This window comes from Serinus canaria, chromosome 8 (genome assembly GCF_022539315.1).
Source record: "Serinus canaria isolate serCan28SL12 chromosome 8, serCan2020, whole genome shotgun sequence".
NCBI lineage: Eukaryota > Metazoa > Chordata > Aves > Passeriformes > Fringillidae > Serinus > Serinus canaria.
The window spans coordinates 7,572,732-7,587,167 of NC_066322.1; the positions used below are offsets into that span (position 1 = coordinate 7,572,732).

Sequence of the window (14,436 nt, forward strand, 5' to 3'; positions counted from 1 at the left end):
TCCCCACTCTCCTCTGACAGTGTTTGTGCATTAGTTACCCATATCTGGGAAGAGATATTGTCATGGTAACTTTTTTATCCTTTCTTCAGCTGAACTCTTTTTGTGGGGGTTTGGGCTAAATTTTATATATATATATATATATATATGTATATATATTTAATTTAGAGCTGATGGGGTGCCTTCTATTGATAGCAGGAAAGTCTTGTATGTTGTGAGCTGCTGTTACATGCATAGTAATTTAGTCGTCTGCCAGTTAATCTTGAACTTGTCTGAATGTTCTTGCTTTTTCTCTTTATGAGCCTCTCTCCAGAAGAGATTTCTGATCTTGTGAAATTATGTTTTTTCTTCTTATTAAAGCAAATGTTCTCAGCTCTTCAGAGCTGTAACATCTCTTTATGTAAAATATGTAACCATTTACTTCTGTCATCAGAAAAAAAAAAATCAAAATGAGAAATAAAGGGCATAGTCTAAAAAAAATGATCTCCATTTCATGCTTCTGAGATAACAATGGTTTTAGCTGATTGTGTACTGAGAGTTATACTTGGAATGACAAACATGGTTTAGAGGTCAATGTTTGGAAATGCATGCAAACGCTGCTGTTCAGATCAGAGAAATACAGAGGAAATCAGTGCACTGAGAGTAAAGCAGTGTTAGTGTAATTGCAAGAATATGGAGTCTTATCTCACAGTATTTGGTGTTTATTTCCTCAATTTTATTTTGAATTACAAAGACAAATTGCTTAGCATATCCAAGCTACTGTTTTTAATGCTAGTCGACCCATAGTCAATATGAAACTTGACTCCCCACCTCGACCTTTAGTTCCCTCTTTTCCCTTTCTTTTTTAAAAAGTAGCATGAAATGGCTGGCTGCCTTCTTGGGAGTATGTCCCAGAGCCCTGCTGTGTGGTTGTAAAACCACTGCAATACTTTTCAGTAAGACAGAAATTGGGGTCTTGTGCAAGGTCCTCTGAGCCCTTTTGTATCTTCCCTGGCAGTTTCCAGTCCTTTTCTTTGAGCCTGCTAGAGACAACACAAATCAATCCTCTTCCTCTTTCCTCTGAGATTTCAGTCAGAAGCAGAACTGTAAATAGATTTACTATTGAACAAGACAGCCAAGTTTTGAATATTGATTTTTCATACTTTCTTTTTACATTTTTCATTATGTACATCTAAGGAAAGCATTTGCTGATGTTGGGAGCTGACACTCAGCAGTGATGTGGCCATAGACCCCTCCAGAGGTCCCTTCCAGCCCTCACTATTCTCTGATTCTGTGGGGTTTGATTGCAGCCCCTGTGCAGAACAGTGGCACTCACAGACCCTCGAGTTCTGCCCACAGTGTGTGCCCCAGAGTGTGCCAAGGCAGTTGTTTGGTTGGTTGTGCAGAGAGGAGCATCCTGGTAATCCTGGGTGCTTTGGGAAAGAGCATTCACACTGTCCTTTCAGTGCTGCTTCAGGAAAGCAAAACTGGAGTCCAGTCCTTGCTTTCATGGTGCACAGACATCCTCACTCACTCCTAGAAGATGGGGTTTTTCCTGGGGACTTACAAGCTAAGCCTTCCTTACAGCACTGAAACCTGCAGCAAAGTACCTGTCAGAAAGAAAAGGAGAAATAGTGAGATGGATTCCATGAGGTCAAAAAGTCCTTTGAACAGAGCTGTGTGCTGGCACAAGAAAAATCCTTTCCTCAAGAGACTACAACCATCATGGGAGTATTTGACTATTTCTGTTATGTGAGAGGCAAAGCTACTTCTCGTGCATTTGGGATCAAAGGAGTCTTTTTCATGCTCTGGAAATAGCATGCTTCTACTTTTGTTTCCAGATTGAAGTGCAGTTCGATAGCTTTTTTCATGTTCTCCTGGTTATGCTGCTGAAATGTGATCTTACCTGCTATAAAATTTAACAAAAAACCTAAGTTCTCTTTGAAGTGAGACAGAGGTTAAGTGTTTGGATCAGATGCCCTTCTCTTCTATTCCTGTACTGTTTTACTACCATCTTTATATATTCTCATTTTTCTAATAGTAGGGAAATAACAGCATGAAGTTAGATACTGGTAATGATAGATGTAATGACAGATACTAATAGATATTAATGAAATACTAAATCCTATGTGAAGTCCTTGAAAACACCAGTTACCAGAATTTTTGGCTTCAGTGATCTTGAAAACAATCGTCCCAGGATCTTGAGGGTTATTTTATTGCACAGCAAAAACCAGGAACAGGTGGTTCACCTGATATTTTAGAGACTGGCATGCATCCTGAGACAGGGTTTGCTTCTGTGACAGCATATGTTTTAAGTTTTGAGAACTCCTGCTAGAAACTAGAACACTGAAAAATATTGCAGACTTCTTAGGAAAAAGCTTGCTCTCAGGAGAGGCTGCACCTTGGTTTCCTGTCTGTTTCTAGCCATTTAAAAATCATTATTTCTGGTTTTTGGAATTTTCTTTGGTAGGAAGGTTTGGGGTTTATCAGTCTCACCTCTTGGGAAAGTTTACTTCTTTTGCATCCTTTAAATAATAATTTCTGGAATCAGCACTTGAAAATCAGTTATTTCATACTAGATTCGGTAAAAGTGAGCAATACCTAAGCCTTGTTTCATATTTTTGACCAAAATCTGTACTATTTGTCATCTTCATTGGTTTATTTAGCTGCAGCAGTAAGTAAATCTGAAATTGATTGCTGTCAGAGCCATTTTGTGTATAAATTAATAAATTCAGAGAAGATAGAAGGTAATGGAAAATCTTGCAAAGAGCATAAGGAGGTGCAGCCAATTTGTGACAAACTAATGATTTAGTACCACAATGACTTCAACCTTTTGGGAGCAACTGCTCAGCTGGAGTATTGACTTTCATTGAAATTTCGGAAGCTGTCTGCCATTAAGTTTCACTTTTTACATGATGTATATTGCCACAGTTTTAAAGGCTGGATATGAAAAGGAGGGAGGAAAAAAGCATTTACTAATTTAGAAACTCAACACTGAACGTGTCTCAAGTGCTTCAAGGCCCATCTATAAACAGGGCTTTTGAAAGTAAGAGAAGCTACGTAGAAAGCATGAGAAATTTTACCTTTTTTTTCATGTCCTGCTGAAGAGGGAGAGCAGATTGGTACACAGCTAAGCTGTCAGCTTCTGCTTCCAAATATTTAGGCATCTGTGCTCTTAATTTAATGTCCTGTCTGTGTGTGGTAGTTCTTTGTAGTAAGATCCTGCCACTGTGAAAGCAGCTACCCTCCTCCAGTTCCAGCATTGTGAGAATGGAGGGGGTTTGTGTTGGTGTAACTTCATTACAATTCAGGCTTCTATGTACAAACAGAGCCTCTAAAACACTTCAGGGCTGCATCAGAGCCATCGTTCACTTCAAAAAAAAGCAAACCAAAATTGAATTGTGCCCTTGACTAAATATTTTTAGGGTTTTCCACTTCAGGAAAACCCTGAAGTGTAGCCCAGCTTTTCTATTGTGCCTCCTTACAGAGCAGTATGCCCTGCAGACCAGGTCCATCCTGCTGAATTGCCACCTCATGTCTGTAAAATGAGAGTAAAGCAATGTCCTTCTCTACGATGAATGCTGAGTAAATACCTGCATAGATATAAAATATGTGAGGTGGGGTTTTTATTTCAGAGTTAAATATTTTTGGTTTTGTTGAGACTCTCTCCTGTTCCATGTCTTAAGTTCTTGCAGATTGTGTTTTTTACAGGTTATACTCAGCTTTAAGTGTGCTTACTCCCTCTTCCCCCCAGTTACAGTAGTGTTCTCTGCAGTTGTGAATCTGGTACTACAGTACTTCATTGATTTTTGTCCTGTGATGGTTTGTCCTTGTATGTGGCTTTGCTCAGCATGAGGATTGTGTCTTTGAAGCTGATGAATTCTCGTGGAGGCCACATGCACAGAATTGTTCCCAAGGCAGGGAGTGCTGTGGTGGGGGAAGGGGTCAGGAGAGCCACTGCAAATACTCTGCACAAGGTTCTGGCATTAATTCTGCTGATGTGAAATGTATTAATATCTCCTGCTGAAATGTGATATTAATGTTTTTGCTATGTGCAAGTGGATGATTGGATTGTCTGACATTTAAAAATTCCTATTTATTACAGCTCTCAAGTTTGCAAGCTGCTGTTTGAGTAGAGTACATGGGTGGATGTATCCTGTTTGCATTTCTAATGGAGTATTTCATCCTAACGGATAAAATTATACATGAAAATTATCTTTAGCACAAAATCTACACTGTCTGTTTGGATTCTTCTTTTTTTTTTCATCAAGGTAGATGTTGTCTGTATGACCTTAAAAAAATCCTTACCTCATAAAAGAAAATAAATGCCTTTTAGTCACATTACAAGGGAAAATGGTTCTGTTTCCTTGATCGGACTCAACACAACATCTTTGAAATTAATCTTGAAAAGTTCTCTGATTGATCTGGCTTTTTCTAGGTCACTGAGCTATATTTCCAAAGTGTTTATACAATCTATTGGAATCAATAAACAATTTAAACTGATGTAACTGCAGAATGTTTGCAAGTCCCAGGGAAAATTGAAAGTATGACAAAGAATACAGCTGTAGGAGTTTATTTCGTTTATCAGGACAAACAGTCATTGAAATGAAATGACTTTCCTTTGAACACTGCAATATGATAGTGACACCTTAATCACATAAATAAGTAGCTGGTGGTTCTAAAGAGTTGTTATTGGTGATTTTGGGCAAATGGAATCCCTTTATTTATAGTCCAAGAAGCTGTGCAATAAAGCCTGTTTTATAAAGTATTTCCAATAGGAGACTTAGAATATCATAAAAAAGGTTTCACTTCAGATTATAGTTGTTGTGTTTCAGGCATGATTTTATTTTAGTTTGCATTTCAGGCATGATTTTATTTTAGTTGCATTTCAGTCGGCAAATATTAACATTATTCTTTAAACGTGGATTAGACCTGATAGTTGTTGCTAAAATTAGACAATAAAAATACTGGAAAAGCTAACTAAAAAGAAGCTGATACCACTTTTAATCACATTTAAGGTTTTGATTTTTTTTCTTATTTATTTTTTCTTTTATTTTTTTTTTTGGTAAATGAAGTTTAGGGTCTGTGTGAGGAGCCAACATTTGTTATACCACAGCGCACACTAGTGGATTGATCCATAAAATCACCTGGAGAAAGAATTTAATAGTTCTCGAATTAAGTACTTAAATCTTCTTCTTGCAGACATAGCCATGTATTTTCTAACTGAATACAATAGCAAGCTGGGTTTTCTTTTTTCTCCCAAAAGTAAATACATTTATCTCCAAGGATATTTGTAAATTTACGATTAATAACAATGACCTGAAGTCTTACATACGAATTTCATAAAATTTATTTCCCGAAGGCAATCTACTCCAGCTTCTCAGAGCAAGCAACCTGAGTGTTGGAAGAACAGCAGCTGCTGTATAAATAAGGGAAAATGCCATGACTTCATGGCTCTATCTTTTATTTGTCAAGTGGGAAATGACTCACTCTCACTGCATTTAAGATGCAGATTTTTAAACATGCATTTCAGAGGTCTTTTAATACCAGTAAATGTTGTAAATTCTAATGGGAAGCCATAAGATGATAGTATCACTGCAGACCCTTTCCCTTACCTCTCTTCTTTTACAAAAAGAAAGTGTGGGGTTTTTTTAAAACACAGGTGGTAGAGCACATGCATTGTAATGCAGTACATCAAATGGGGTCTGACTGCATTAGGGAAATGAACATTTCTGCTTAGGGACTCACCCTTCTGTTTCTTTAAAGGCAATGCTTTTCTTCCCTAACAAAATTCTCAAGCCATTTTGCTTTCTTTTAGAAGAAGTTATGTGAAATCTTTTAGTGCAACAGATTGCTGGATTCTAGTATGCAAAAGAATTGCACAGCATGAATTTGCCATACATACTCTTGGGTTTGGAATTAATTGTAAAATTCTCAGGACAGTAATATGAATTCTGTAGACAGCTTGGTAAAAATTGCTGCTTGTAGTGATCCAAGGATAAATAACAATTAAATCATTAGAAATGTGGGAATACATTCCCATATAGATTATATGTTATATACTTCCAATATTGTGTCATTTCTTGGCACCCTTTCCTGAAGAAAAAGAAAAGCATTTTCAAGTAGATAAATTGATTTAAAGAAACTCGTAAATAAGCTGAAAATACTGGTGCTGTTTAGAACCAAGAGAGAGAGAGATATTTTGGACATACAAACAACAATAAGTGAATCCGAATAAGTTGCTTAGATAAAAGAACATAGAAGAAGATTACTCAAAAACAGAAAACTGGTCACTTTCTAGTTATATTTCAGTCTCTGCCTCTTGTTATAAAAGGAATGATCCAAAAGATTGCAAAGAACTCTATGCCCTGCCTGCAACCTTCTAGATAATCTGTCTCTTCCCACTTTTGGGATCCTGTTTCCATTAATTTTTACATTGCCAGGCTGCTTGTTTTGCACTGAAGCTTTCTCTGTGTACTTGGTTTGTTCTTTTTGAAAGGAGCTGGGCAGTTCTTTGGCTGTATTGAAATTCCTGGAGGTTTGGTGAAGGTGAACTGAGCCAGGCACGATCAGACTGGGGATTTGAGAGTGATAGACTGGATAATGCAGGGAATGTGATAACTGGGAGAGAGGAGGGCAGAAAAGCTGGCACTGCCAGTCCCTGTAGAGAGCAAACTGTGGAATCTCAGGCTTCAGGGTCATGCTGTTTCTCCACTGCATCAAATTTGGGAAGCCACCAAAGCACGTCAGTGTTCCTGGTGCTCCTGCTGCAGGCAGGGAGTGGCAGCTCCGTGCTGCTGCTGGCTGCTGTTCAGCAGCTCAGATTGCAGAGCCTGCTCTGCCAGCTCACAGCTCGCCCAGTGACCCAGGCTCACATTAGCATGATACCACATCAGGAGTTGGGGGTTTCTGGGTGCCAAGTCAAGCTCTCAGAGCTTGGGCAACATTGAAATGAAGATGCACAATCTTCATTTGGTGCCCTGTTTCTTTCCAGTGTGATGAGCTTGTGTAAGTAAGCATTTCATAGCTTCCCACCAATTATTCTTTCTTCTGTTGATGTCTCTTTTTTAAAAAAATGCATTTTTAAATGTAATAACATGATTGGTGTGTAAACGGTCATATTCTTAAAATCTTTGTTGCCTCCCTTAAGAGATTGAGAATAATTATTGATATGAAATTTCAGTCAGCTTCTGAACTTGCTCAGAAGGATGAGCTTCTAAGAAGGAGAAGAAGGGCTTTTTTTCAGTAAAGTGAAAAAAAAAATCCAAAACATAACAAGGTAAAATCCAAAAGTAGCTGTTTGGTTTAAATTAGTCATACCAAGCAAGCTACCTAGTTTTTAATATATATTAAAAAAAAAAAAAAACAACAACCAAACTTAAAATGCAGTTTCTCTTGTGAAATAAAGACTGCAATTGCAAGTTTTTTTACTCTATGTGTTTTCCAATTTGCATGCATTTGGGTTACCTTCCTTTTGATTTATTCCAGTGAAAAGAACTTCATGTGTACAACACTTTCTTTAAAGAGAGGCAAATGAAACCTGATCACTGGGAATAGTATAGCTTTTTTATTCTGTAGGGACCACACAAACGTTACAGAAATATTTCTCAAGTTACAAAACCATCAACATTTTCTATGTTTTTCATCTTCTGTTGGTGTTGTGGCTGTTTATGTTTATACACTGCTTTTCTTTACCTGTACTCCAAAGGAGAAGAATCAAATTGAAACGTTGTGTGTGTTCCAAACAGAAGGAGGTAATGCATGCTTCATAATTAAAAGGAAAGGAAATGCATGCTTCGTAATTAAAAGGAAAAAGAAATCTGAATCATAGAGTTTTTCAACAAGAAAATATTTCTTCACTTTGTTTTTCCTCTTCCTCTTGCAGATTTGGCAATGGTTGGCCTTCACCAGCAAATGTAGATGAGATCCATAAAAGAGTGAAAAATATTTTAAGGACACACAGAGCTAGACAGCGCCTCATATTTGTAAGTTTAACTGCAAACTCAATCTTTTCTCTTCTCCAAAATGGCTGAAAAAAAGAGCTGTGCCTACAGTCTTGGATTTATTATAATGTTGTCCTTTGGGACAGCCTTGATTGTAGAAATATGGGTTTGGTGTATGAGCTCAACTGTTTCACACTGATTTGAGAAGCCTCCTTATCTTTCACCTTTATGAAGTAGTACAGGCAACCCTCTCATGGCTTACTGAGAACAATTATTCTGGAGTGTGGGTTTTTTTATGTTCTGATTCTCCACTCCCAATTTAAGCAAAAAACGTTACAGATGTGTAGAACATCAAGGCTTAACATGTTGTGCAGCTGCACATCAGCAGCTGCATGTATCCAGCTGTTTCTAGAGCTAATATTATTCTTCAGATGTGTGATTTTTTTTTTCCCCTTAATTACCTGGCTTTCAATGAACTGAGTTCTTTGTCTAATGAGATTACACCCGGGAACAGAGTATTTTAGCTTTGATGAAATTTTGAGTGCGGTTTTAGACAGACAAATTTTTTCCTATTGTGATTTTGAGAAACACAGTATCTCAAAAAAATGCCAGAGCATTGTACCAGCTGAATAAGAAGATTGTTCATCTGCAGAGAATTTAGAATCTTGAGTGTGAGGTGAGGCAAAAGAAAGGTAGGATAAAAAGGTTGTAAGGATGAGAGATGATTATGGTACAATGATCATAATGATGATTATGATATAAGATGATGAGGAGCTCTGGCATTCTAACTCAGAAATGTTATTGATGGGGTAGAAGAGACATAAGTCTCCCACAGTGGAGAAAAGCATCTTTTTTGCATCAGTTTCTCTCTTAAAAAATAGAATGTTGACAGAAATCTGCTTTTAAATGTTGGTGCAATTTTAAGTTGTTACTGTCCCCAGCTGTCCACTTTTTCCCTCAGCTGTAGTTCCCTGTATCAGTGGGAAGTGGGATAAAAAGTATGGGAGCCCTGATGTCCCCCCCCTCACATTTCCCACAGCAAGGGCAGGTGCAGCTGCCTGGGATGAGGGACTCCACTGGCTACAGGAAACCCATGGCAGAAGTGATCTTTGTTGTCTTGATCCAGCCCTGCAAGATGGATTGAAGAACATCTGTCTTCACTCTGAAGTCCTTATTTATTTATTTAGTTGTTTGCTTGTTTATTTATTCATGTTCCCAGATTTAGCCATGTTGGGCAGCTCATTGTCTCACCTCATTCTCACTTAATCTGATTGTTTTCTCATTCTGTTCAATGTTCATTTTTAGCTTAGTTGTTGTGGGGTTTGTTTTTAACTCTAAAGACCTTGTCTCGTCCATACTAAGACTGTTTGATCTAGTTCATGCTGTACCTCCCTGAGTTATTATATGAATGTTATGATTTTGTGAGCTGTTGCCTCTCAAGTAGAAGATTCCCATGACATTTTTCTGTGTGTCAGCCACTCACAATAGGTACAAATCACGTCAAATTCTCCCCTGATGTTTCAATGAACTTAAGATAACAATCTGGATTTCCTGATAGTCCAACACCTACATGTAATGAACACTTGCACAGCCTGAACCATCTCCAGTGGTTCTTGACTGCTTTCCTCAAACAGCAGACCATGACTTTATGATAAGGAGAGTTGGATGATTGGTTACATGGTCTCCCCATGCAGTCAAAAAGACTCTGCAAACATTGTGGTGGAATTCTTGAATTGTGATATTTTCTCTTGGCTTTCTCTTGGTTCACCTTGTCCCTTCCAGAATCAAACACTTGCTCATTCCTCACAGGGATTAATAAGCAGAGATGATATTGTGTCCTCTTCTGTTGGAAAACCTTGTGTTTCTGCCCTAAAAAATCCAGCTATTAGGGTATTTAATTACCAACCTGCTCAAACCAGTGCTGGCAAAGGACCATTTTTCTCACTCTTTTTTCTTCCACTGAGCAAAAGGAAGGGAAGGATACTACAGAGAAGTCTTCTGGTGTCAGATAGTTGTGTAGAGCTGGCTCATGAAAGCTGTGCTAACAGCAGCTGACCTAATCAAAAAAGAAAAAAAAAAACATATCCTTGGAGTAAGTGCTTTAAACTACACCAAGATAGGTTGTGCTTCCCCACATGGCCCAAAATCGAGGCTGTGGTGTTGCTCAGCAGATGGCTGAGGTAAATTGGTCAGCTTGAAAGTGAGGGAATAGTAAAGCAAATGTATTGGCAATGTGGTGAGCACAGTCTGGCTCCAATCTAGATCCTCTTCAAACTCTGAAAGGTTAAAAAGTACCTCTTATTCTGTTTCATTCCAAAGAGCCTAATACTAAATAACCATTCCCAGAAGCATACAGCTGTGTCTTCCAAAATTTCATTTTCCTGGTGCTCTGCAAAATAGTGTGACTGGAGCCCTGCTGCAGATTCCTTGGGGTGTCCACTGTACCTTTCTGCTGTGACATTGTGACAGTATTGTAATGTTTCCATCATTTCTTTGCTTTCCAGAACATAATTTGCCTCTGGCAAATGCTGCAGAATTTTATTTACCACTGTACCCCATTTCCTCTTCAGTGCTTTGTAGTCTGTAACTGCTGAAGGAAGAGAGCTCTCCTGTTTACAAACACACTTATTACCTTGTATTTCACCACAATAAATTCTCTCAGGGTTTTCCTCATCCATATGCTGTTGTTCAGCTTGCTCTGCATCTTATTGCCATCTACCACTATATTTATTGTCTTTTCTCCCAGTTCTGTGTTACCAGCAAGTCTGATTATTTTTACTGCAGTCTATTTTCCAATTATTTCTCCTATAGCATGAAAGATGACTTTGTTTTGTAATCCTTACAGCAATTGACTTGTGCTGAAAGCATCACTTAATATCACCCCTTAAGTAGGGTCTTTGCTCTTCAGAGTAGAGTGAACATGATTGTGTGTGCTGGAATTTCTACTATCCCATCTCTGGTGAGCAGCTGGCTCCCTCCACATGGGTATTTTGTTTCTTTCTTACTTAAGAGGGCAAATTTGGGTTAATTAATGTCTAGATAGCATTTGGAAGGTAAAACTGCACTCTAGCATCTGAGAATACCTGACTTAAGGGTCATTAAGTGTATCAGATTTTTTTTAAAGTTCAGTAAGCATGTAGTCAACCTTGGATATGAAATTCAAGAATTGAGATATGTGCAATGCTTCTGCCTTGTAAAACACATGAAATAGGTAACCTAATAAGTTTTAGGTATTTTTTTCCACTTTCCTGCAAGGAGCACAAAAGCAGTAAGTAGTAGGTTTCACAGCATTTTGCCAATGTGTTTATTGGGGTTTATTGAAGCTTTTGCTGTCTGCATGGTTCTCTAGATCTACACTGTCTAGAAATCCTTTCCAGTTTATTACCTGAAAATTATTAGCTGAATTGTACTGAACTTAATTAAAAGTGTTCATAAATGGCATTTGGCTCATTACACTTTGTCCCTTTCTCCCCCAAGAAATGTAAGCACTTTAATAGTCCTCTAAATGGAAAGAAAGTATTTTTGAAATGAGATCATTGTAATCAGAAACCAAGGTAATGAGAATTTGATTTCTGGGTTTTTTTTAGGATGATTTGCCTCAGACAAGAGAGCCTTCAGATAATAAGCCCTTAACTGTGAGTGAGCTGCGGAGCAGGTATGGAGTTTTTCTCTGACCAAGATAAAACAGTCAATCTCAATATTGCCCTTTACATTTAGCTACAAATTTCTCTTCCCATTTTGAGCTTTGTCCTGTATTGCACAGGGAAAAGGTTTCAGGAGGCGTTACTCATACTAAGCTTTCTCACCTAAAAGCAAAATACAGTTACATATAATTATGCCTTTGATGTTGTTTGGCACTGTGTCAGTATAGTCTTCATAAACACTGGGTTTGGAACTGGACTTGGCTATAAAAATGATTCTTGGGCAGATATTTTTGGAATTTGTCAACCAGAGGGCAAATGTCACTTATAAAATAATCACTTGGTTGTTTTTTTTTTCCCTTAAAACTATGAGAGTGCAAAAATAAATTTAAGTTTGTTTAGTAATATGGTTTGAGTCTGAGTTTTTGGATTGTCCTTTTTGGGGTTTTTTTTTTTTGGTTGTTTTGGTTTTTGGAAAAACAGATATTTGGAAAAGAAAAGCATTTTCCAAAAAATACAGCAAATCTACATGGTATAGTTTAGTGATTCAGCATGCTATATTTCAGAAGCTTTCTTGGAAACCTGGGATCTTAAAAACCTGGTTTATGTACCTTAATTACTCTGTGTGCTCCTCACATACATGACCAGGGTTTAATTTGATAATTTACTTATAAGATACCAATTAAATTGATTTTGATTACTTCTGTAGTAGAAGTTACCAATACTGATGGTCCTATGTGTATGCACACAGTATTTTGTACAATGTTTTTGGTACCTATTGGAGGAAAGATACTAAGTATTGGAAGTCTTTTGGGCTCCTATGGCTTTTCTGGTTTTCTTTATATTAAGGGAGAAGTCCTAGAACTATATTTGAGAGGCATTGCCATTAGAAAAGGCTTTATTTTGATAGTTAAATATCACACACTCTTTTCTAACAATGGCACCCCAAATCACCACTGTATACTCCTGAAAGGAGGGTATATCAATGTGGGTACCATAACAAACTTCTACTTGAAATATATAAGCTCCAAAAAGTTTGTTTATTATTTGCTGTCTTCTTTAAAAATCCCAGTGATTTGTAATCCCCCCTGTGCAAGGGATTACTCCAACTTCCATATGGTTGTGAAGTTGCTGCTGCAGTTGTGTCTCCTTAACTGTGCTCACTCCTGTGTTCTGTGTAGCCTTTCTGCTCCCTTATCCTTTGTCCTGACAGCTGGGGCAATTAAATTGTTTAGGATGTGTTTGTGAGAGAGAAAGTGCAAGTTTTTGTTTTGAGGCAGCTTTGGGACTTGGAGATTTGCACTGAAACTGCAGACCATGAAAAAAATGGAAAATAAACCTTAATACTCCAGAATCCTGAAGTGATGGGATATGAAGTGTGGCACTGGGGTTGGGAAAGGACTGCTCCTTGGTTTAGAGGCCAGCAGCACTGGGGGTGAGACATAAAGGCCTCGAGGACAGTCACATTGCTGAGTGTTTGCCACAGTGCTCATAAACAGGATACAAGGACAGAGACAGAGTTCATGGAAGGACAGGGTACTGTCGACCAAATGCTGGCAGTAAAGTAGATGGATGATTGAAAACCGCTGGGAGTAAGGAAAAGGTCTGTGTTTTGTGAAATATTTAGTATATGATTCACTCAGAAAAGAACTTCTGGGACTCTTAAAGGAGATGTATGAGGGAACAAAAGCATATGACAGGTATTTCAGAGCAGGGAGTTGCGTGCAGAAATCCTGCTGTTAATATGATTTGTGAGTGTAATTCCCAGATTACTTAGCTCAGGTTGTCAGCTGGTTTCCAGTTGAGACAGGAGAGGGAATCTTCCCTACCTTGGCTGTAGCTTTGTCCAGGTATCTCATGCACAAGAGGCTGGCTTATGGAAATGCATAAAAACACACGCGCCCCTCCAAAAAGAGAAGGGAAAATTAAGCCTTTTTACAAGTCTTTTTCAGTACCAGAATAAGGAACTTGTAGAAGTTGCTGTTGGTTTTTGAGTCTTTACTGCAATTAAAGTGTTGGGTTTTGAGAGTCTCTAGGTAAATTCAGCTTTTAGGAGAAGAAAAGGCAAGCACAAGAAAAGAGCTGCTATTGGAAATGGATTCCAAGGAAAAGAGTGTCAGAGCTGTTTGTTGTATAGTTACAAGTGCTGTGCCTGCTTGTTGGCCTGAGCATTCTCCATCAGAAGTGAAGTACCACAAACTGCAGGAAGGAGAAGGTGAAACTGCAGTTGTTGATGAGTCCCCAGGGTGTTGACTTGTCTGCATTTGACACAAGCCTGTATAACTGCTCTATTGATTTTGTTTGGTAGGTTGGTTTCTTTGTGTCCAAACTGTGAGGCACAATTATCTTAGGATGATAAACAGGTTTAAATTTGCTCCATGCCATTGATTGACTTTAAATGATGGAGCCTTTTTTGAATAAGTGTGAACGTGGCCTTCCTCCCTTTTTAATGTCGGAGCCATACAAGAGGTCTTGTTTTATTTGGTGTAGGTTGGCATCACCAAATCACAAATTTGAATGTAAGACGTTTAAAAGCAAAAGTTGTTCCTTCTGGTTTTTTTTTTTCCATGGGACAGTAGAAGCTTAGAGATGTGAATTTATAAAACTGATCCTGCATCTTCCTCTTCTTCCCCTTTTCTGTTCTTCAGATGAAAACTTTGTGTTTTGATGCAGCTGAATACATGTATTTCTCATGGATGTAGCCTAGGGTTTCTTTCAATTTCGTCATATGTTGGCTGATACTAGCTTGAGGATGAAGTTTAAAGTATTGGTTTGATTGCAGAAGACACTACCATTAATAAATGACATGTATATAAGAAGCTGTAAAGCTTCCCTGTGAAATGCAATCCATTTCCTAAGTGAAGATGGTCACCTTA

At 38.1% G+C, this 14,436-nt stretch overlaps 1 protein-coding gene across 2 annotated transcripts in view; it reads left to right on the plus strand.

Annotated features, from left to right (window-relative positions):
* Positions 1-14,436, plus strand: part of SPATA6 (spermatogenesis associated 6) — a 41,473-nt gene that overhangs the window by 20,162 nt on the left and 6,875 nt on the right. The window contains exons 11-12 of one of the 2 annotated variants that reach the window (XM_030226729.2): positions 7,862-7,961; positions 11,507-11,574. In XM_030226729.2, the coding sequence (XP_030082589.1) occupies positions 7,862-7,961; positions 11,507-11,574 (168 nt within the window). The remainder of the gene's footprint in view (positions 1-7,861; positions 7,962-11,506; positions 11,575-14,436) is intronic. The other variant, XM_030226730.2, reaches the window with a different exon arrangement.